This window comes from Mustela lutreola, chromosome 3 (genome assembly GCF_030435805.1).
Source record: "Mustela lutreola isolate mMusLut2 chromosome 3, mMusLut2.pri, whole genome shotgun sequence".
NCBI classification, from domain to species: Eukaryota; Metazoa; Chordata; class Mammalia; order Carnivora; family Mustelidae; genus Mustela; species Mustela lutreola.
In genome coordinates, this window is record NC_081292.1 from 179,183,412 (window position 1) to 179,204,022 (window position 20,611).

The window sequence follows — 20,611 nt, forward strand, 5'->3', positions numbered from 1 at the left end:
CACTCCACTTCCAGGAACTGAAGTCTGTATTCTCTGTTGCTGCATGACGAATTACCCCAGTACACAGGAGTGTATAAGCAAGTGATTATTTCAGTTTTGGAGAGCAGAGTGGAGGAGTAGCTCAGCTCGGTGGTTCTGGCTCTGGGTCTCTGACCAGGTTGCAGGCAAGCTGTCAGCTGGACCTGCAGTCGTCTGAAGGCTTGGCTGGCTGAGGAGTAGGCTTCCAGGATCACTCCTGCGGTTGCCTCAGACCTCGGTTTACTCAAGGGTGTGAATACCAAGAGCAGGGATCACTGGGGACATCTGTTGTTCCTGCCCTAGTTGACCTACGCTGGAGACCTGGGAGTGCTAGATTCTTCCTGCTCTCATCCTTTCCACCTCCCATCCGTCGCTGAGCCTTACAGATTCTGCCTTTTTGATGTTCCTCACTTTCTTCCTTCCTTGTACCCACTGCTGTTCCCTCAGGCAGGTCTTCACTGTGCCTCCCCCGTACTGTTGCAGAAGCCTCCCTGCTCCAGTCCATCCACCACTTGTCTCCATTCTTCAAAGTGCAGATCTAATCATGCTTTTCTCGGTGGTAAATCCTTCAGGGTAACTCCCACTGCCTGAGCACATCCCAGGGCATGTGGGTTCTTTCTGCTTGCTGCATTGTGTCTCTTTCTGACTTTATCCTTATGCTGCATCCCTGTTGACCTTTCCAAAGTTTCCTTGCTGTTGTCACATTCCCCACAGTCTCTGCCTGGTGAACTGAGCCTTTGTGTGAAGCCTTAGCGGACAAGTGGAGCTGATTACTTTCTTTGTGCCACCTCTGTACCTGGCAGTTAACATAACTGTATTTACACCTCTGATTTCTTTATTAGAGTAGGAACTGTTTTATTTTTGTAGCCTTGGCACTGAGTATGGCTCTTGGCATATAGTAGATAACACTTTTAAGTGTCGCATTGAAGTCCATTGTCAGGGTCAGAATTTTTTTTTTTTTTTTTAAAGATCTTATTTATTTATTTGAGAGAGAGAGAGAGTGAGAGATAGCATTTGAGGGGAGAGGGTCGGAGGGTGAAGCAGGCTCCCCATGGAGCTGGGAGCCTGATGCAGGACTCGATCCCAGGACTTCAGGATGATGACCTGAGCTGAAGACAGTCGCTTAACCAATTGAGCCACCCAGGTGCCCAGGGTCAGAATTTTAAGACCATCTTTTCACTAGAATATACTAGTAATGATGGTTTGTGTTCAAATTTTTTTAAAGATTTATTTAATTTATTTATGTGACAGAGATCACAAATAAGCAGGGAGGCAGGCAGAGAGAGAGGGGTAAGCAGGCTCCCTACTGAGGAGAGAGCCCGATGCAGGGCTTGATCCCAGGACCCTGGGATCATGACCTGAGGTGAAGGCAGGGCCTTTAACCCACCGAGCCACCCAGGCGCCCCCTTTGTGTTCAAGTTTTGATTATGACGGAATTCCCCTAAATGCTGCATGAGGTAGCAAAGTAGAATATAACTTCAAGGACGAGAACGATAATTATCGGAGATCTACTGTGTTTTGGAGTGCTGTGCAAGTCCATTACCTGCATAATGTCATTGAAATCTTTCCCAGAGTTCCATGCTAAAAAATGGCTGTAAAATGCTACTTTATGGATGAGGCCTAGGTATCAGGAAGTTAATATAAGGTGTCAAGCTCTCAGAACTAATATATGGAATAGTCAGGAGTTCAAATTTTGATTGGCTTGCCTCCAAAGCCTATTATCAGGCCTCAGAATTTTAAATGCTAAGACTTACATGACATTATCCCATTGTGCTGGATCTGTGTTTTAGAGCCTACTTTACGTTTGATAGCTACCTAATAGGTTTTTCTGAGTAAATGTGAGTTTCCCACTGCATGTAACCTAATTCTGTAGTTGAAATTAAGGGAATCAGCCCTCAAATAGTTGTTTCTTTTAAGGGTTTTTGTTTTGTGTTGGTCCCTTTTGTTGGTTTTAAAATGGTACTATCTGATGCCTGATACTAGCTTGGTCTTGGACAGTTATTAAGAAAATGCAGTTTACATACTATCATTTAAACTGAGCAGATTAAAATTAGCAATCTTTTTTTTTTTTTTTTTTTTACAGCTGACGAAGAATTTGATGAATTATGTTTTGAATTTGGTCTGGAACTTGATGAAATTGTATGTATTGAATATTTTTTAAATGTTTCACATAGAAGCGCGTTTTTCAGAGGTTTACTGTATTTTGTTACTGTATGGCTAGACTAAGATGGAACATTTGTGGGCTCTTGTGATTTCTGTGCTCTTGGTGTTAAGGGGTTAAGCTCCAGTTCTAAGGGTATCTGTTGCTTTCTTTAAAATCTCAAGAGGTTCATGTGTTAAGTTATATGCAGTCACCTAAGTTATCAGGCTAATGCTATGGAGATGGATAGACCATCTTGAGTAACCCAGAATGAGTGTGTGCTCCCTGGCAGTGAGGTGTCTTTTTACAAATCAATTATGGAAAGGGGCCTGGGGAGCAATGGAAATGTTGCTTTAGCCGGAGTTCCGGGGGCCTGTGGCTCCTCCTCTTTCACTTCTGTGCTCTACTGCCTTTCATGTTTCCTGTGTTTCTGTTTCACCAGTGTTAATTCATTCCTAATCATTTTTGTATACATTGACCTTGTAAAGTGATCTTTTAGTTTTTGCATTTGATCTTAATGCATTTGATCTTAAAGGCTGAGATGATTTTCTAGATTTTGAAGAATTGCTTATAAAAATCATTATGAAGCATTTTCCTAGTTTTTTAATTGAATAATTAAAATACTTTTAAAAAGTTTACTTGCAAAATGTTACTAATGATCACATAAGACATTATATTTATAAATAAAATAATAATTTTGTATTTCTGTTGTAATTAATTTTTTTTCTTAAGTCTTTTGTTTTCTTGATCTATTCAGTGTTCTAACAGGAGGCTTAGGTTGACAAAAATGTGCATTGACTCGCCTTGTTTTTTCTGCTGCTTTTTTACTGGTGTTATAGGAAGTTTTTTGTTGTTGTTGTTAATGAACATCTTTATGCTTGAAATTGGTTATGATTTCTTCAAGTTGCTGTTAATAGTTAGACTTCAGTTACGTTTGAGGCTGTATGATATCTAAGAGCCTTAGACTGGATATCAGAAAATCTGAGTTCAGGGTCCCGTATTCACTAGCTATGTAACCATGGATAACCACATTGCTTCTCGGCCTCCTTTTCATCTGTGAAATGGGGCTGTGGATTATGATCCCTGAAGATCCCTTTTAGCTTTGAAAGTTCTGTGACCTTTTATTTCTATAAGGATTTTATCAGCCCTTACAGACCCAGTCTAAAGATAGTCTTATGATGAATTGAGATACTGAGGTGAAAGATTTAAGCTGGTGTATCTTTTTTGCAAAAAGGAGTAGGCCTTTTTTCTTTTTTAATTCAGGTGTCTTAATTTCTCTGCTTACCACATTTTCTCCCCTTTGGCATATGGGTCTCTCCTAAAATGCCTCATCCCGCATGATGAGGGAGTGAGAGTATGACATGAAAGGAGGCAGGAAAAGAAGGAAGAATTAGAATTTAAATAAAGTTCAGTCAAAGGGGTCCGTAGAATTGCTGCCTTTTTAAGTTGAAGAATAAGAGACCTATCTTCTCTCAGGCGTGTATCATAGTGATTCTTGCCAAATGGTTATTTTTATTTTTTAAAGATTTTATTTATTTATTTGACAGAGAGAGATCACAGGTAGGTAGAGTGACTGGCAGAGAGAGAGAGCGAGCAGGAAGCAGGCTCCCTGCTGAGCAGAGAGCCCGATGTGGGACTCGATCCCAGGACCCTGAGATCATGACCTGAGCCGAAGGCAGCGGCTTAACCCACTGAGCCACCCAGGTGCCCCCAAATGGTTATTTTTAAGAAAATCTGTTATTCTCTGCTAGAATATGATGACTGAGGTATTCTAAGCTTTTGACTACTGCATTAAAATTATACTATTGTTTCTTCTATCTTTTTGGTTGTCTTTATTCTTACTGTTCTATACCTTTACTGTTAGGTTGTTTCCCATTGTGCCTGTAATCTCTGCTAATTTACACCACAGTTTTGATCTCTTTAGATGTTTGTTTTTTGTTTTGTTTTTAATATTATTCTCATGTTGCTTCGAGGCTTGGGAGCCTACTGAATTTAGCTTTTAGAGTCATTGTAAGAAGTCCCATTTATTTGGTGAATTATCTTTATTTACTTTGCCTCTTTGACACTTTTTGTTGTTGCTGCTCTGCATACTTGTTGGTGGTATTTTCTTTTAAATCTGGTTTGGATAAACTTTTTTATAGGGGGCCAGATTGTAAATCTTGTAGATGGTGTAGTCTCTATCACAACTCAGCTGTTATGGTTTGTAAGTCACAATAGATAACATGTAAACAAATGGGCCTGTTGATGTTCCATTAAAACTTAGAAAAAGAGGTGGCCAGTGGACCATAGTTTGCTGAACTTTGCTGTAGAGGAGTTATGCTGTTATGAAATATCTGAGGATACTAGATGTCTGAAGTCAGCAAAAATTTGTGTATTTTCTGTTGCTGTGATAATAACAATATTTTTGTTGCAAGTATAATAAACACGTTTTATTGCAGGAAAAACATGTATAATGTCACTTTTTTTTTTTTTTTTTTTTAAATTAAAGATCTACTTTGGGAGAGAGAGAGCCAGGATGTGTGTGCACTCAAGTTGGGGGAGGGACAGACAGAGGGAGAGAGCCTTCAAGCAGACTCCCTGCTGAACAGGGAGCTTGCTCCAGGGCTTGATCTTATGACCTGACCAGTGAGATCCTTACCTTTGCTGAAACCCAGAGCCAGATGCTCAACTGACTGAGCCACCCAGGTGCCCCTTTGTAGCACTAACAATGACTTTTTCCAAAGAATTTGGATTTGTTGGGACACCTGGGTGGTTCAGTGGGTTAAGTCTTCGGCTCAGGTCATGATCTCAGGGCCCTGGGATCAAGCTCTGCATCAGGCTCTCTGCTCAACAGGGAGCCTGCTACCTCTCTCTCTTTCTCTCTCCCTGCCTTTCTGCCTACTTGTGATCTCTGTCTGTCAAATAACTAAATAAAATCTTAAAAAAAAAAAAATAAAGAATTTAGAATTGTTTCACCTTATTTTTTTGGGCTTGTTTTAGACTTCCGAGAAGGAAATCATAAGTAAGGAACAAGGTAATGAAAAGGCAGAGGGGGCCTCTGATGTTGTTCTTTACAAAATTGACGTACCTGCCAATAGATATGATCTCCTGTGTTTGGAAGGATTGGTTCGAGGACTTCAAGTCTTCAAAGAAAGGTAAGAGAATATGTTTATTAAAAATGAAAAAAAGAGAGACTATGTTTGTTAAATAGTTTGCTTAGTTAGATTCTTCTGCCTGTTATTATCAGCAATGCTGTTTTAAGTCTTTAGAAAAGAACTTGTTGGGCAGGTACACAACTTTAGGTTTGAATAGAGGGACGGTTGGACCGGAAGGTTAATGTGGATTGTAGCCATTTAAAAATTTGCATATTGAGTCCTAGCCTTCCATCTGGGGAGCTATTTAAAACTGGAGTAGTTAATGATTTTATGGCTTCTTACAAAGTTTTTAGTGGGTTCATGTGAATTTCCTCAGTAAGCCAATAGCAATAGATGAGTAGTTGGATTTGCTAAGTTTTGGGAAGAAAGTAGAGGTGGCAAAACTTAGTATGCGTTTGCTCAAGAGCTTTAAAGAAGCTCAGGAGTGGAGCTTCCTGACTGGAAAGCTGAAAGTCTTATGATGGCTCTCAGATCTTGCTCAGGTTAACTGACCTCTATTTCAATCTTCTAATTTTTTGGTTTTTGTTTTTGAGAGGGAGCATTTGCCTGCTCTTGCCGGGGGAGTGGGGCTAGAGAGAGGGAGAGAATCTTGAGACTCCATGACCCAGCGTGGAGTCCAGCATGGGGCTCAGTCTCACAACTCTAAGATCATAATCTGAGCCAAAACCAAGAGTCAGACACTTAACCAACTTAGGTACCCAGGCACCCCTCAGTCTCCTAATTTATAATGAGTATTTTTAAGTCCCTTTCCAACTATTCATGTAATGAGTATAGAAAGTAATGAGTATATGAAGTGGAAGATGTGAAACTCCTATCAAAAATAATTAGCTTTGCTTTCAATGACACATTGTCTGGTCAGCTGCAGAAGGAGAGCCACTGGCCGATGGGCTAGACTCTGAACCTGTGAGGTTTCAGGTGACTGATGGGTATTGGTGAAAGGGTGATAGTTAGGCATTTGACTTAGGTGGTTAAAATTTGGAAGGTGGTTCGGTTGGTTCTGTGTGACAATCAGACCCTCACATTTTAGGGCCAGGGATGATCCCTTAGAGGCATTCTCCAGACCTGCTTCATTAGAGTTTTCTACTCCTAGTGTCGTTTTGGTGATCAGACAGGATTAGGAAAGTAATTTAGCCATTTTGCTACTTGAAGTGTGGTCCATGGATCAGCAATTTAGCCATTTTGCTACTTGAAGTGTGGTCCGTGGATCAGCGTCCTCTTTATCATGCAAGAGCTTGTTAGAAATGCGGAATCTCAGCCTCTACTCAAGACCTATTTAATGAGTCTGTGGTTTAACAAATTCCCCACTTGACTGTGAACACTTAAGGTTTTTGAGAAGCACTGAATGAAAACAGTAATTCCCAGTCTCTCCTGGTAAGAATTACCTGGACTATGCCTCAAAAGGTACTGTTTCCTTGGCTTTTCCTTTGAATATCCTGATTCAGTAGGTCCAGAAGGGACCAGGGAATCTGTATTTTTAATAAACCTTATTTTTCCTTAGAAGTTCAGAATCTCATGGTTGGAATAAAACTTTAAAGGTTATCGAATCTAAAAAAAAAAAGTTAACAATTCTAGTCCCTCAGCTGATACAAATGCCCCCTATATGATTTCTTACTGGTTTTCTAGCCTCTCCTGATCCTCAAGTGACCAGACATTTCTTACCATGAGGCATCCTATACCATTTTTGGACCACCTTAAATGTTAGAAAGTTTGCATTTTAATATTCAGCCTAAATCTGATTTGCTGTAACTTCGGCCTATTGTCTTAGCTCTATTCATTTTCTGTACTTTTATGCAGAATGCAGTTTACCAAATGTTTTGGTTAAAAATCAAGTTTAATTTTTAATTAATTTTAATTAAATTAATTAATTTTAATCCTTTTAGGATAAAACCTCCAGTGTATAAACGGGTAATGCCTAATGGAGAAATTCAGAAATTGATCATCACAGAAGAGGTAATAAGGATAAATTCTTATTTTCCTTTTTAGAAAGTTTCTTTTGAGTATATATTTATGAAGTGGGGAGGGAAAAGGTACGAAGCTGATCCTTCTGCCAAATACAATTTTCTTTGACATTTACCAAAAATGGACATATATTTATCTTCTAGCTCTTAAAAACTATCAGTTTGTTCCCTTTCATTTATTGGTGAAAGCAAAGCATTCGTTTTTCTGAATAATTTTGGAAAATAACACCCAAGTGTTTGTTTAAAACACTTTGAGATAGAATTAAGTTCTGGTATATTAATAAAGTTTAAAGAAATTTTGAGGGGACATTGTTTTGGTGAAAATATCAACTATGAGCAGGTTAACCTTAACAGGTTAATTTTTTCTGTTTAGTAAATATTCAGAAATTTTTACTGAAATGTACATTCCACGAGAAAGTTAACTTTGTCTCTTGTCACCACTATATCTTTGAATGAAATATATATGCTTGTTTGTGAATTTGTGATAGTATGGACAATCTCTAATCATACATTGAACTTCAGACAGCTAAAATACGTCCTTATGCTGTGGCAGCAGTTCTCCGAAATATAAAGTTCACTAAAGATCGATATGACAGCTTCATTGAACTCCAGGAGAAATTACATCAGAACATTTGCAGGTGTGTAGTTGTATTTTCGTTCCTCCTTGCCTTCCTCTGTCCTTTCCCCTCTCTCTCTCTTTTTTTTTTTTTAACCTTTCTATTTCCCTCTCTTTCCTTTCTTTCTCTACAGATTTTTCAGAGCATTTCTAAGTTAATATGTGAGAATAACAGTTTAAATTTGCGTAACTAATTTAAGTAAGTTTACATTTTACCAGATAGTTATCTGTTACTGTTACTAAACAGTGCATGCATGGAAAAATAAGAGCTCTGGGCGCCTGGGTGGCTCGGTGGGTTAAGCCGCTGCCTTCGGCTCGGGTCATGATCTCAGGGTCCTGGGATCGAGTCCCACATCGGGCTCTCTGCTCAGCAGGGAGCCTGCTTCCCTTCATCTCTCTCTGCCTGCCTCTCTGCCTACTTGTGATCTCTCTCTCTCTCTCTGTCAAATAAATAAATAAATCTTTAAAAAAAAAAAAAAAAAAAAAGAAAAATAAGAGCTCTATTTGGAATACCACATAGACAAAAAGTCTCTTGTCCTAGAGATTTTCTTGATTTTTATGTTTGCGTTTTTGTTGTTTGGTTCAAATTATTAGTAGTGAATTATACTACTAAATGTTAAATGATGGTAGTTGAAGTATGACCTGTTATTTTTAAAAATGGAAAAATTTTTCGTTTGATGTCACTTTTTGCGTATAATTATAAATTTACAGATGAAACTTAAGACTTTCAAATAACTGTATTTTCTTACTCCTATTTGACCTTACTATCCATCATTTCTCATTGGCTCCTTTTAATGCAGTGATCTTCAAACATAATTCCTGAACTCCTAAAGGTCAAGGACGGTAACAATGGGAGTCTTTGAACTAACTTCATTATTTAAGAAATCCTGATGGAAATTATAGATGTACTGATAAACATTAAGCTTTAACTAACATGTCAAGTTTTTTTGTGTGTGTGTGTGTATTGGTCCTAAAGTACATCAGCCTATCTCAGGCTGATCGAAAGTTATGATTAATGGTTATAGATATCTTGAATAAAAATAGAAAATTTTTATTAATTGTAATTGCAGTTTGGTAAACGAGATTGAAAAGTCCTCTATGTAAGTAATGGGCTAGGGACAGGGATGGAGGGGACCTTGGATTTTTTTCTTCTGGGGTGGAATGTTTTAAAAATAAAACACCAGTAGGTCTCTATTTCCAGAAACATCTTTGCTTATGTGGTAAAAGAAGCTTTTTCAGATTCTAAATAATATTTATTCCTGTTCTTTTATATAGTCTATTTGTTAGCTTATGAATTACTAAGCAAAACAATAAGAATTTAAATATAATCTCAGATGAAGAACAAAATAGGTTTCTGACAAGCTAGTAAGTGGTTGAGGCCGATTATCTATTTTGAACATAGTTTATTTGAAGAATCTATTTTTATCTGAATTGGAAGGTGTTTCCTCATCTTACTCAGCTTTAAGCTCTGTTATTTGGTATTTCTGGAAGTCATGAGCTTTTTGAAAGGGGAGAAATAAATCCCTGGTTTGCCAGAGTCCTTATCTGTCAGTAAATCCTAAATAACCTCTTGCATGTGCTTTGGAAACTTGTGTTTTTCAAGGAATATATGCCTTTTGTTTTCGTTAGCAAATGTATTGGCATAAAGTTGTTCACAATGTTCTCTTATTATCCTTTTAATAACGAGTATCTGTAGTGATACCACCTTTTTCACTTGTCTTTTTTTTCCTTTGATCAGGGGAGGGTGGCTAGAGGTTTATCAATAAACTGATCTTTTCAAAGAACCAGGTTTTGGCTTTATTGGCTCTTTTCCCCTCTCCATTGATTTAAGCACTGTTCTGTGTAGGGCTAATTGCTAATACTGAGGCAAGACCCTTCTGCCTACTTGATCCATTCCCACAAGAAGTAGTGAGGTTTTCCGTCTATAAGAACACTGTTCCTCCGATGAATCTATTTCTTCACATGCATGCACTGATCAGGATTCAGCCAAACACTTGGAGTGGGGTAGGGGAACCTCTGCAGATCTCCAGAATTCTCATAGCTCTGTCCACTTCAGTATCCTTTCCAGTGAACCCCCGCTGTCTTGGGTCTCCTTAGACTCTCAGGTTTCTCAACTCAGGGAGTCTGCTGATCTTCACTCTTGTCCCTCTTTCCTAACATGCAATGTGGAAAACCCTCCAAGCAGTAAGCTGAGGCAGTTGTGGGGCTCACTTCATTTATTTCCTTCCTATCAGAGATTGCTACCCTTTATTGCCTGATGTCCAGCACCACCCATGAAACTGTTTGCTGTATTTTGCCCCTTTGTGGTGGTTTTGGGCAAGAGCGTAAATCTAGTCTCTTACTCCATCTCGGCTAGAAGTAGCCAATGAATTTTTTACTTCAGTTATTTTAGTTTGCATCTTAGAATCCATTTGGTTTCTTTTTGCAAGTTTCTTTTTGTGCTGTTACTTCCTCATCTGTTCATTATGTGCGTATTTTCCCCATAATTTTTGGATATTTTTTGTGGTAAGAACTTTAAAATTTGTGTGGTGATTTAAAAATCTGGGTCATTTTAGCATTGGATTGTATGGACTGGTTTTGTCTGGAAAAGAAATCCTATTTCCCTGTTCTCATGTCCGCTGCTTTAAAAAAAAAAAAAAAAAAAGCAAGTTATTTAAGCAATCTCTACATCCATTGTGGGGCTTGACTTTAGGACTCTAAGACCAAAAGTTCTATACTCTCCTGACTGAGCCAGCGAGGGGCCCCTCATGTCCATCGCATTTTTGATTGCACATAGAATGTTACGTAATGGATAAGGCTCTTGATTTTCTAAGGACTGGTTTTTGTCTTACAGGCAGAGACTATTGGATACTTAGCTAGATTTGAAACTTGAAACAATTGGCTAGGCAAGGTCTCTGAAGTTGGCAACAGCAGAGTGTGTTCAGTTCTTTCAGCTTTGTCCTGCTTTTTCACAGCAAGCCTTTAAAATTTTTGCCAATACAATAGCTACAATTTTGATTTCTGACTTGTTTTTAGTTTGCGTATTTTCATATGTCTGGGATATCAGTCTTTTTCTGTATGTAAATTACAAGTCTCTTCTCAGTCTGTCTTGACTTTTGGGGTCTTTGGCTATGTAAAGTTTCCAGTTAGATAGTCCCATTTATCACTCTTCCTATGACTTTTTTATTTTGTGTCAAGGGTTATCCTCTAGTTTTACACATTGTTGTTCTGTATTTTCTTTAAATAGTTTTTGTGGTTTCTTCTGGGTGTATATGTACATTTGTGTCTTGTTTTTTCAAAATGCATAGCTCTTTGATTCATCTAGAATTTGTTTTTGTAATTGGTTTGAAATTGGAATTTAGTGATCTTTTGTGGGAGTACTCTTTTAGGATTAATAACTATCTTTATTAATATTAACTCTTAGGATTAATAACTATCTTTAGTTATTTAGTTAGTTTATTATAACTAAAATAACTATTTTGGTTATTTAGTTATTTAGTTATTCAGTTATTTAGGGACCATAACTATCTTTTAAAAAACAAAACATGGACCTTCTTACTTGTGGTTTCATCAGTTGTTAATTTAGCTACACTTAACTGTATATTTCAACCTCTGGTATTTCTGGAGTTACCTTCTGTAAGTGTGTAAATCATTGAGTAACACTTCTTTCATGCTCGTTAACAGTTTTTTTGAGTTAATCATATTTATTAAAGTTCTTGTTACCAGTCTTGAAGGATAACTAAAAATTATTTCTTACAAATTTTGAAAACTATTTCATAATTCATGTAATATGGACTTCAATAAAATCCTTGATTACTGATGTATTTTATCTGTATATAAAGATATGCATTTAAAGCATAAATACTCAAATATATTTGTACATACATCTAAAACTAATTCTAAGAAATCTTAAGAATGCCATAAATTCTGGCCAAGTTTCTTTTTGAATTCTCTTTTAGAAAGCTTAGGGCAAAATTTATGATCCTGTATGCTAAGACTGTAGGCCTTTAGATTCTTGGTATTAACACTGTTCCTGGCTCTGTTTTATATCCCTACTCTTTCTTTCTCTCCTAATCTTAACTTGCTATAAGCTCCCAAAATTACCTTAAATTCTTTTGCGCATAAACCGTAGAACAAATGAAATTAATAGCTTTTGAACTTCCCTTACACATTAAATTTTAACTGTAATTCAGTTATTTTTTTCTATGATTAAAGTAATACAGCTTTGTGACAGAAAATTTAGGAAAATACACAAAAACCAAAAAAAACAGAGCAATTTGGTAGTTTATTCTAATAAACATTTGTTTACTTGAGGACCCTGAGAGGAAATGGGTTAAAAAAAGGGAATGTTCACTTGGAAAATGTCCTAGTTAACACAGTACTTGGGAAGGCATAGTGGCAAGGAACTTACTGTAGCTACTGAAAAAATGTGTTTTGGACAGCTTTTAGAATTTCTCATTACTTTAAATTCTGTGAGAATGTGTTCCTTATACTCTTCTAAAGTTGCTTTATAGTAGCAGGCTATTTTAGGGAAGTGTCAAAAAAATCTTTTTTTTTTTTGGTCTCTTTTTTTCTCTCTCCCTCAACATTTAGGAAAAGAGCCTTGGTTGCTATTGGTACCCATGATTTGGACACTTTGTCAGGCCCTTTTACATACACTGCAAAGCGACCTTCAGATATCAAATTCAAGCCTCTGAATAAGACCAAGGAGTATACAGCCTGTGAACTGATGAACATATACAAGGTAGATTTTTTTTTTTCATATTATGCAAATAGCTCTCCATAAATCAAGAAAATTTCTTCAAAGTCAGGTCTTGGAATTCAGGAGATGTAAAGGAGTACTTTTTAAAAACCATGTCTGTGCTCCAGTCAAGAGCTACTGATCCATTTGATGTAGAGTGGGGCCTGGACAAAGTTTCATTACTTCTTAAACCCCTTGGATGATTTTAATGTACAGCTGGAATTGAGAACCACTTAAGTAGAATATGTCACATTATAATATTCATATGTGGGTATAATTATAACACATGCACAGTATAAAGAATAAGATTTAAGAAGTTTTTTTGGTGGGAACTGGTATTAGAAGTGTCTGTCTTCTACTATTTAACATTTTAGATTACAGCAGTTAAAATGATTGCATAGTCACTTAATGGTGCTTAAATAATAAAAGTAGTGTGTATCATTCTGCAAAAAAAAGTTTTTATCCTTGGCCTGATTTGCCAGTGTGTTCTTCCTGTTTCTGTAAACAGTTCTGTGATGGTTTGAGTTTTCCTTGAGACGAGTCAGACTTACCAGTGCAAATTTATTTTTATTCTTGGAAAACGACTTAGCTGTGTTCTCATCTCTCCCCAGTAGGAGATGAGGTATATAAGGATATTAAGATATTTAGGAAATCTTACAGATCTAGGACTTTCTGTAATATGGGGCTGTTTTATTGTTTTTCTAGCTTTTCCCCTTTTTTTGTACTAGATAGGTATATAAAGTAATTAGCTTTAGAAATAGAAAATCAATTTTTTTTTTCAGACTGACAACCACCTTAAACATTATTTACATATCATTGAAAATAAACCCCTGTACCCAGTTATCTATGATAGCAATGGTGTCATCCTTTCAATGCCTCCGATTATCAATGGTGAGTTATTTCTTAAACATCAGATTTTTTTTTTCTCTTATCCTTCAACATTTCTCTAAGAATTGAATTCTAGACTTGGCTAATGGAGTCAAATAAATCTTAATCTGGAATTTCTGGTTTTTGTAGATTTTATTGTAGTAGTTCTTTTTATTAACAGTTTACTTGTGATTTTTATATAACTTTTAAATGTATAAATATTTATAAGTACATAGATATTTACTGGTGCCACTCTCTGGAGTCTGTTATATTCCTCCAAAGAGCATTGATATTTTTTGGTTTTAGCCCATGACTCAACTTGGTTAAACTCAAATTCTGCCTTGCCTGCTATTTTATAGTTAAAACTTTTAAACTGAATTTTACCTTCTTACCTCCTTTCTGAAGGCTCTTTTGAGGAGGCAACTTACATGTATTTACAAAATTTAATAGTGTCATAGCCATAGATGTTGACCATCTGGAGGTGAGAAGGGAGGTTGAACTCGAATTGTTAACAGGGGTTCAGAACCTGAGCTTCGGAGTAGCCAGACCAGACCTAGAGTGTAGCCTTGCTGCGTAATAGACTGAATCAGGATTAGTGAGCTGAAGCTCTGAATCTTAGATCTGCCTCTAGCTCTGTCATAGGGTTGTGGTGAAGAGGAGATGAGACTGTCTCTTGTTAGGCTGGGTGGAGCAACTCTGACACACTGAATGCAGTATTCTCCCACTTGTAGTGGGGGCTTAAAATACATGTTGTGTTATCACCTTATCTCTGAGATGTCCATTTATATGGTACTCTAAGTGAAAATGTAGTTTCTGTTTTGGAGAACTTTTTTAGTGTACCTATGTTTCTGAAACTGATTGTATTATTTTGTGTTTACTGCAGGAAATCATTCTAAAATAACCGTAAATACTAAAAATGTATTTATTGAATGCACAGGAACTGATTTCACTAAGGTAAATAAAACTAATTCCACTTTTGTACTGTCAGACAGGACATTTTAGTTGTGGGCCAAGACTAGGTGGCTGAATTTTAAAGTGTTTTGTAGGTGGGAACATATTTCAGAAATTTAGAAAATTAGAAAGATACAGATATTCTATACTTTGGTTATGGTGTGTTTGTTTAATCAACAAATCTTTAACGGGCACTTCTGTCTTTCCAGTGCTGTGCATTTAATGAGTTTCATGTTTCTTGACTTGAAGGAGCTCATTCTAGTAGGAGAATTCGCCATATACCTAACTGTAAAACTGAGAATGGATTAAGTGTTTTATCCATTGTTTATCTTAGTTGGCTTAATTTAAATGCTGAGAAATTTGGTACCTTTGTGTTCTTGGTAATAAAAGTTTAAAAATGAAGCGGTTTATAAATAAGTGTTGTTTGGCAAATTGATAAAGGGTTTGTGTAACGGTGATACCTAGAATATGTAGAATACTGGTTCCCTCACATTTAGTAACTATCTCTATTGGATTGTATTGCTATGAGTTTTTTTTTTTTTTTAATGGCATAAGATTTCTTTATACATTTTAAGGCATAGGGTAATGTGGCAATTAAGCAAATTAGTCAGGTAAGCTTGAATGGCAGAAGAAGGTTGGCCTGTAGAAATAGGGCCATAAATGGCATTCAGTACATCTTACAGGATTGGACACCATTGTAAGGTATTTCATTTACAACTTTTATGGGCCATACTTGCCTTTAGAAATACTAGAATAATATAGCATATACTATTTACAAATTTTTAAAAAATTCATACCTTGACCTTAGATACCTTTCCTGAAGCTTATATTTAAACAGTGATGTATATATAAAAGCAAACCCTATATATATCCTGCTAAGGTTATTGTGTTTTTTCCCAGGAATATGTTTCCAATTAAAAACTCGAACAAATCTATACAGTCCTTACAGTTTTGCTAGGCATTGCTCATATATTAAGACATTTAAATCTCATAATAACCAAATGGGATATAGAAATGTTTATAATCTCTACTTAACAGATGAAGATGCTAAAGTACAAAGATGTAAGTAACTTGCCCAATGTCAGATTATTAGTAAGTGCCTGAGCCAGGAGTCCCGCAACTGGCTGTAGAGATCTAGGAGATTGATAAGGTCTACTCCCATAGTCAGCTATTTGTCTCTCTTGAAACTTGGTGAACCCAAGGGAGAGGGCCAGGGGAAGTAAATGATTTGTTTCAGTCATGGATTGTTAATTCTCAGGGAACCGAATAAATGCAGACCACCTGAAGATAAGGCTAGGCTACTTTAGCCCATAAGTTTTTATTCCACTCCTTTTTTAGAATGTGTATATATGTTTCATTTTTAGATGTTTGAGGGCTAAATTTTCCATCTGAGTGAAGAGAGTGTATTTTTAGATTAAAATATTTGTCTCTCTCTCTCTCTTTTTTTTTTTTTGCAGGCAAAAATAGTTCTTGATGTTATTGTCACCATGTTCAGTGAATATTGTGAGAATCAATTTACGTAAGTTTGACAACTTTATTGAAGCCTGTTGTTCCGAAGGCAAAGCACTAGGGCCTTATACCGAATATAAAGATGAAAAATGTGGCTCCTGTGACTAGAACATATCCTCTCTTTGCCGGGGGTGGGGGAATGGGGCTTAGACCTATGCATAACTGTTTAAAATCAATAGGATTACTGTATTTTTTCCAAAGCTTATTTTTTTATTAAATTAATTAAAGATTTCACTAAAAGATTTCACTAAATGGTCCTTGCTGTGTACTGGCATCATAGTTTATTATAGAATGTTAATTATAATTCAAAATAGCAGTATTACTGCAGAGTGCAGGACTGAAATTGTGGCAGGGTCCGTTTTTTAAATTGATTTGCCTATTACTGGTTGCTTAGTCAGCTTTCATGGTGTAACACAGCACCCTGGTAGAGCCTGGAATGTGTATATCCATACTGTCAAGGAGTAATAGAGGATGCATGTTTTGTCACACTGAGAAGTAAACATTAGATGTGTGCTGTCTGAAGAGATGTGGGAGCCACAGGGAATGGAACAGAAGGGTGGGGTTGTGTTTAGGAGGATTAATCCAGGCAGCAGTGTTGGAACGTGCGTATATTGATTGTGTTGAGGTTACTGTTGTATAATAAGTGAGAGATTTGTTAACCATACACATTTCTAGAATTTATGGCCCTTTTTGTTTTTAATATTTCTGGCCTTTTTTTTTTTTTTTTTAAAGGGTTGAAGCTGCTGAGGTCGTTTTTCCTAATGGAAAATCCTATACCTTTCCAGTAAGTATTTAAGAAGTGGATTTGATGATAATAGTAATAATAATGGTTATAGAGTGCTCGTCGTATGTCTGTCCCTCCATCCACCCACATGCCAGGGATAATATGTGCATTACCTGGATTTAATCCTCATCGTAACCCTATGAAGGTGGGTGCTATTTGGCCTTTTCATACATGGAGATAGAGACCTTGAGATGTTAAATAGCTTACCTGTTACTTTTAGTGGTAGAGCTAGGTGATAGTCTGGCTTCAGCTCCAGTGTGCTCCATTATACCACTTTATTATATAGCCGTAATTCCTCTGACTTACTCTTTTTATTTTATTTTTTAAAACTTAAATTCAGTTAGTTAACACAGAGTATATTATTAGTTTCAGAGGTAGAGTCCAGTGATTAATCAGTCTTAAATAACACCCACTGCTCATTACATCATGTGCCCTCCTTAAAGTCCTTCACCTAGTTATCGCATGCCCCCACCCCCACCCCTCCAGCAACCCTCAGTTCGTTTCCTATGGTTAAGAGTCTCCTGTGGTTTGTCTCCCTCTCTGATTTTTGTCTTGTTTTGTTTTTCCTTCCGTTCCCCTATGATCCTTTGTTTTGCTTCTTCAGTTCCATATGAGTGAGATGATAAGTGTCTTTCTCTGACTTACTGCACTTAGCATAATACCCTCTAGTTCCATCCACGTTGTTGCAAATGGCAGGGTTTCATATTTTGATGGCTGAGTAGTATTCCATTTTGTGTGTGTGTGTGCACGTGCACACGTGTGCGCGTGTGTGATCACATCTTTACCCATCTGTTGATGGACATCTGTGGATTTTTGGATTTTTTTCATTGTTCCTCTATTGCTTAAGAAGTGAATCATAGCCTGGAATAGTTTCTACTCTTTTTTTTTTTTTTAAAGATTTTATTTATTTATTTGACAGACAGAGATCACAAGTAGGCAGAGAGGCAGGCAGAGAGAGAGGGGGAAGCAGGCTCCCTGCTGAGCAGAGAGCCCAATGTGGGGCTTGATCCCAGCACCCTGGGATCACGACCTGAGCCAAAGGCAGAGGCTTTAACCCACTGAGCCACCCAGGCGCCCCCTATTTCTACTCTTTTAAATAGTATTTAAAATAGATAAAACCTGCCAAGATCAAAACCTTTCCCTTCCTGAAAACATGAGCATTTAGTGTCATACTTTATTCTAGAATATTGATTATAATTCAAAACAAGTGTATAACTGTGGAAAACTTAATTGAAATTATAGGCAGTCTCCATTTGAAAAAAATTTGTAGTGGTTGTTAGTTTTTGTTACATAATAGACTAGATACCCCAAGACTTAGTGACTTAAAACAACAGTGATTTGCTTATCATGATTCTGTGGGTCAGCTGGGTAGTTCTGGTTGGGTGGCTTGGCTAACCTTTCTTGGGCTTGCTTCTGTGTAATCAGCCAGTTGGTAAACTAGCATCTAGGTGTCCTGGGATAGATAGCCTCACTCACAAGTCTGCTTACCCTTAGAGTTACCAGGTTAGGTGTCTGTCATCATCCAGCAGGCTAGCTTGGTCTTTGTTACATGGTGGTGGTTGCAGGATTCCCAACAGCACAAGAGCAAGTCCAGTGCTTAAGTATTTTTAAGCATGGTGTCCTGTTGGCCTCAATGAGTCACTTTGCTAGATTCAAAGAAGGATGAAATAGACTCCCATTTCCCAATTCGAGGACCTGAGGTACCTCATTGTAAGGCCTTGGGTGCAGCAGGGAAGGGAAGAATGCGGTCATCTATACCACAGTAGTAGTTGGGATTAGCCAGAGATAGCTTTTTAGTCTATTTTAAAATGATGTCTGATTTGAGAAAAGTTTTTTTCTTTTTAATATGAAGAATTGTCAACTATTAATAGAAGTGAAATATTTACTTTGGGGAGGAAAAAGATATCTTAAAGTTTGGTTCACTTTTCTCATGTAGATAATTCCTTGAAATCGTTTGCATTATAAAGAGCTTTCATAAATTTGAAATGGTGGGATTTCTGAAAAGGAGTATTGTGTCAGTGTTGTTATTTGTTAATCTGTTTTCTTCTGAATGTGGATTAGAACAGCTCTTCTCAGGTTGTCTCCCAGAAGAGAATGATCCTCTGAGGAACTGATTCTTCCTCACATGAAATAGTTTATTTTTCTAAGTACTTTGATAGTTCTTTTCTAGTCTTCTGTTATTTCATATAGAAGAATGGACTTTGGAATAAGAGGACCAGATGAGAGAAGTGGAAGGTACTCAGAGAGGAATGGTTAATGGTGTGAGCTTCGAAATGAGGCTGCCTGAACTTGTTAACTCATTAATTTGTTCATTTGTTACTTTCTGCATTTACTCTTTAACTGCATATAGAGTGTTTATTATCTGACAAGCATTTTTGTAAGCACTAGGGCCCAGCAGTTTATCATTGCTGGGACTTGAGAATAGTTACTCATCTACTACAGTTCTCACTTCACTGATAAGGAATCTAATAGTATTTGTTATGAGGGTTAAGATTATCTTGAAAGTGTTTTTTTCATGGTTAACTGCTCAGTAAAGGTTTGTTTCTGTTGCAATCGTTAGCTTTTTTTTCACTAGCTAGTTTTGCACTTCCTGAACCCTAATGTGTAGTTACATCGCCTCAGGATCTTAATAACCTTTAGTTCCAGATTCAGTAAGTCCAATGTCACTGCTGCCAGCTCTAGAGGCCCTGCCTAGAGCCTGCATTTCTAAGAGGTACTTGGGTGATGATGATACTTCTGCCTGAGAGTTGCATTTTGAAGGGCAAGGCTCTGGTCTGTACTTACTTGAGTCCAATCAGATTTTTAGATTTATAGCCTTTTTGCCAGTGGTAAATATACCTTTGAGAGTAATATAATGATAAGAAACATTCATAGATATGTTTGCAAAGGTGCTCAAAAGCCTGGGTTTTTTACATGTTTGTTCCTACCTAACATGGTAAAGCTATATACTGTTTGAAGGAGAGTACCAATATATGAGATGCTTCCAGTCCTGCCATCTCCTGGAGCAGATTGATGATAGCTAGGATGGCCTGGGGGCCTGGTGGTGTTCCCCCCACCTGGATAAATGACAAGAAAGGAATTTCTTCGTAATACTTGGGCTTAGTATAATGGTGATAGTTGATAGTACATGGAGATATTTGAATGCTGATATTTGAATTTTTCTTTCTTGGTCATAAATACCTGCTTGCTTGTGAGGAGACTGCAAATCCTAGGATTTATAAGCATCTTAGAAATGATGTAATGCACCAGGCTTTTACTGCAGAGAATGGTGATTGGCCATCTGAGAGAAAAGTGTTGGACATTTTCTATTCTGAGCAGTTCCAGTTGTCTAGCAAGTACAATGTTCAGTTATGAGCCTGTTTTTTTTTTTAAAGATTTTATTTATTTATTTGACAGACAGAGATCACAAGTAGGGAGAGAGGCAGGCAGAGAGAAGGAAGCAGGCTCCCTGCCAAGCAGAGAGCCCTATGTGGGGCTCGATCCCAGAACCCTGAGATCATGACCTGAGCCAAAGGCAGAGGCTTAACCCACGGAGCCACCAGGCACCCCAGTTATGAGCCTGTTGTAGCAGATTTACTGCTCCGTAATGTTTTGAAACTTTACATTTATTTTCAGTGTCTCTCTTTAACAACTGTTTTTTGGGAGGGCAGTGAAACTGCCACAACGAGAGGAGGTAAAGTTAGAGCCTAACGCTGTAGCTGACAGGGACTCACTTAAGCTTCTCAAACTTTTTCTCTTTAAAGGAACTGGCTTACCGAAAGGAGATAGTGAGAGCTGATCTAATTAACAAAAAAGTTGGAATCAGGTATGCTTTGAAAACATTTGTTTACTGTTGGAGAGAATTCAAGAATGAAGTACCCAGAAGACTTTAATTTTTCCTGAAAGAATGCTTATGCTTAGAGAGGGTTTTGGTA

General features: G+C 37.2%; 1 protein-coding gene across 2 annotated transcripts in view; it reads left to right on the top strand.

Moving 5' to 3' along the window:
- Positions 1-20,611, top strand: part of FARSB (phenylalanyl-tRNA synthetase subunit beta) — a 71,259-nt gene that overhangs the window by 4,315 nt on the left and 46,333 nt on the right. Inside the window, exons 2-11 of one of the 2 annotated variants that reach the window (XM_059167909.1) lie at positions 2,102-2,157; positions 5,138-5,292; positions 7,173-7,242; positions 7,773-7,888; positions 12,439-12,589; positions 13,369-13,477; positions 14,337-14,407; positions 15,862-15,923; positions 16,646-16,697; positions 20,441-20,502. In XM_059167909.1, the coding sequence (XP_059023892.1) occupies positions 2,102-2,157; positions 5,138-5,292; positions 7,173-7,242; positions 7,773-7,888; positions 12,439-12,589; positions 13,369-13,477; positions 14,337-14,407; positions 15,862-15,923; positions 16,646-16,697; positions 20,441-20,502 (904 nt within the window). The remainder of the gene's footprint in view (positions 1-2,101; positions 2,158-5,137; positions 5,293-7,172; positions 7,243-7,772; positions 7,889-12,438; positions 12,590-13,368; positions 13,478-14,336; positions 14,408-15,861; positions 15,924-16,645; positions 16,698-20,440; positions 20,503-20,611) is intronic. The other variant, XM_059167910.1, reaches the window with a different exon arrangement.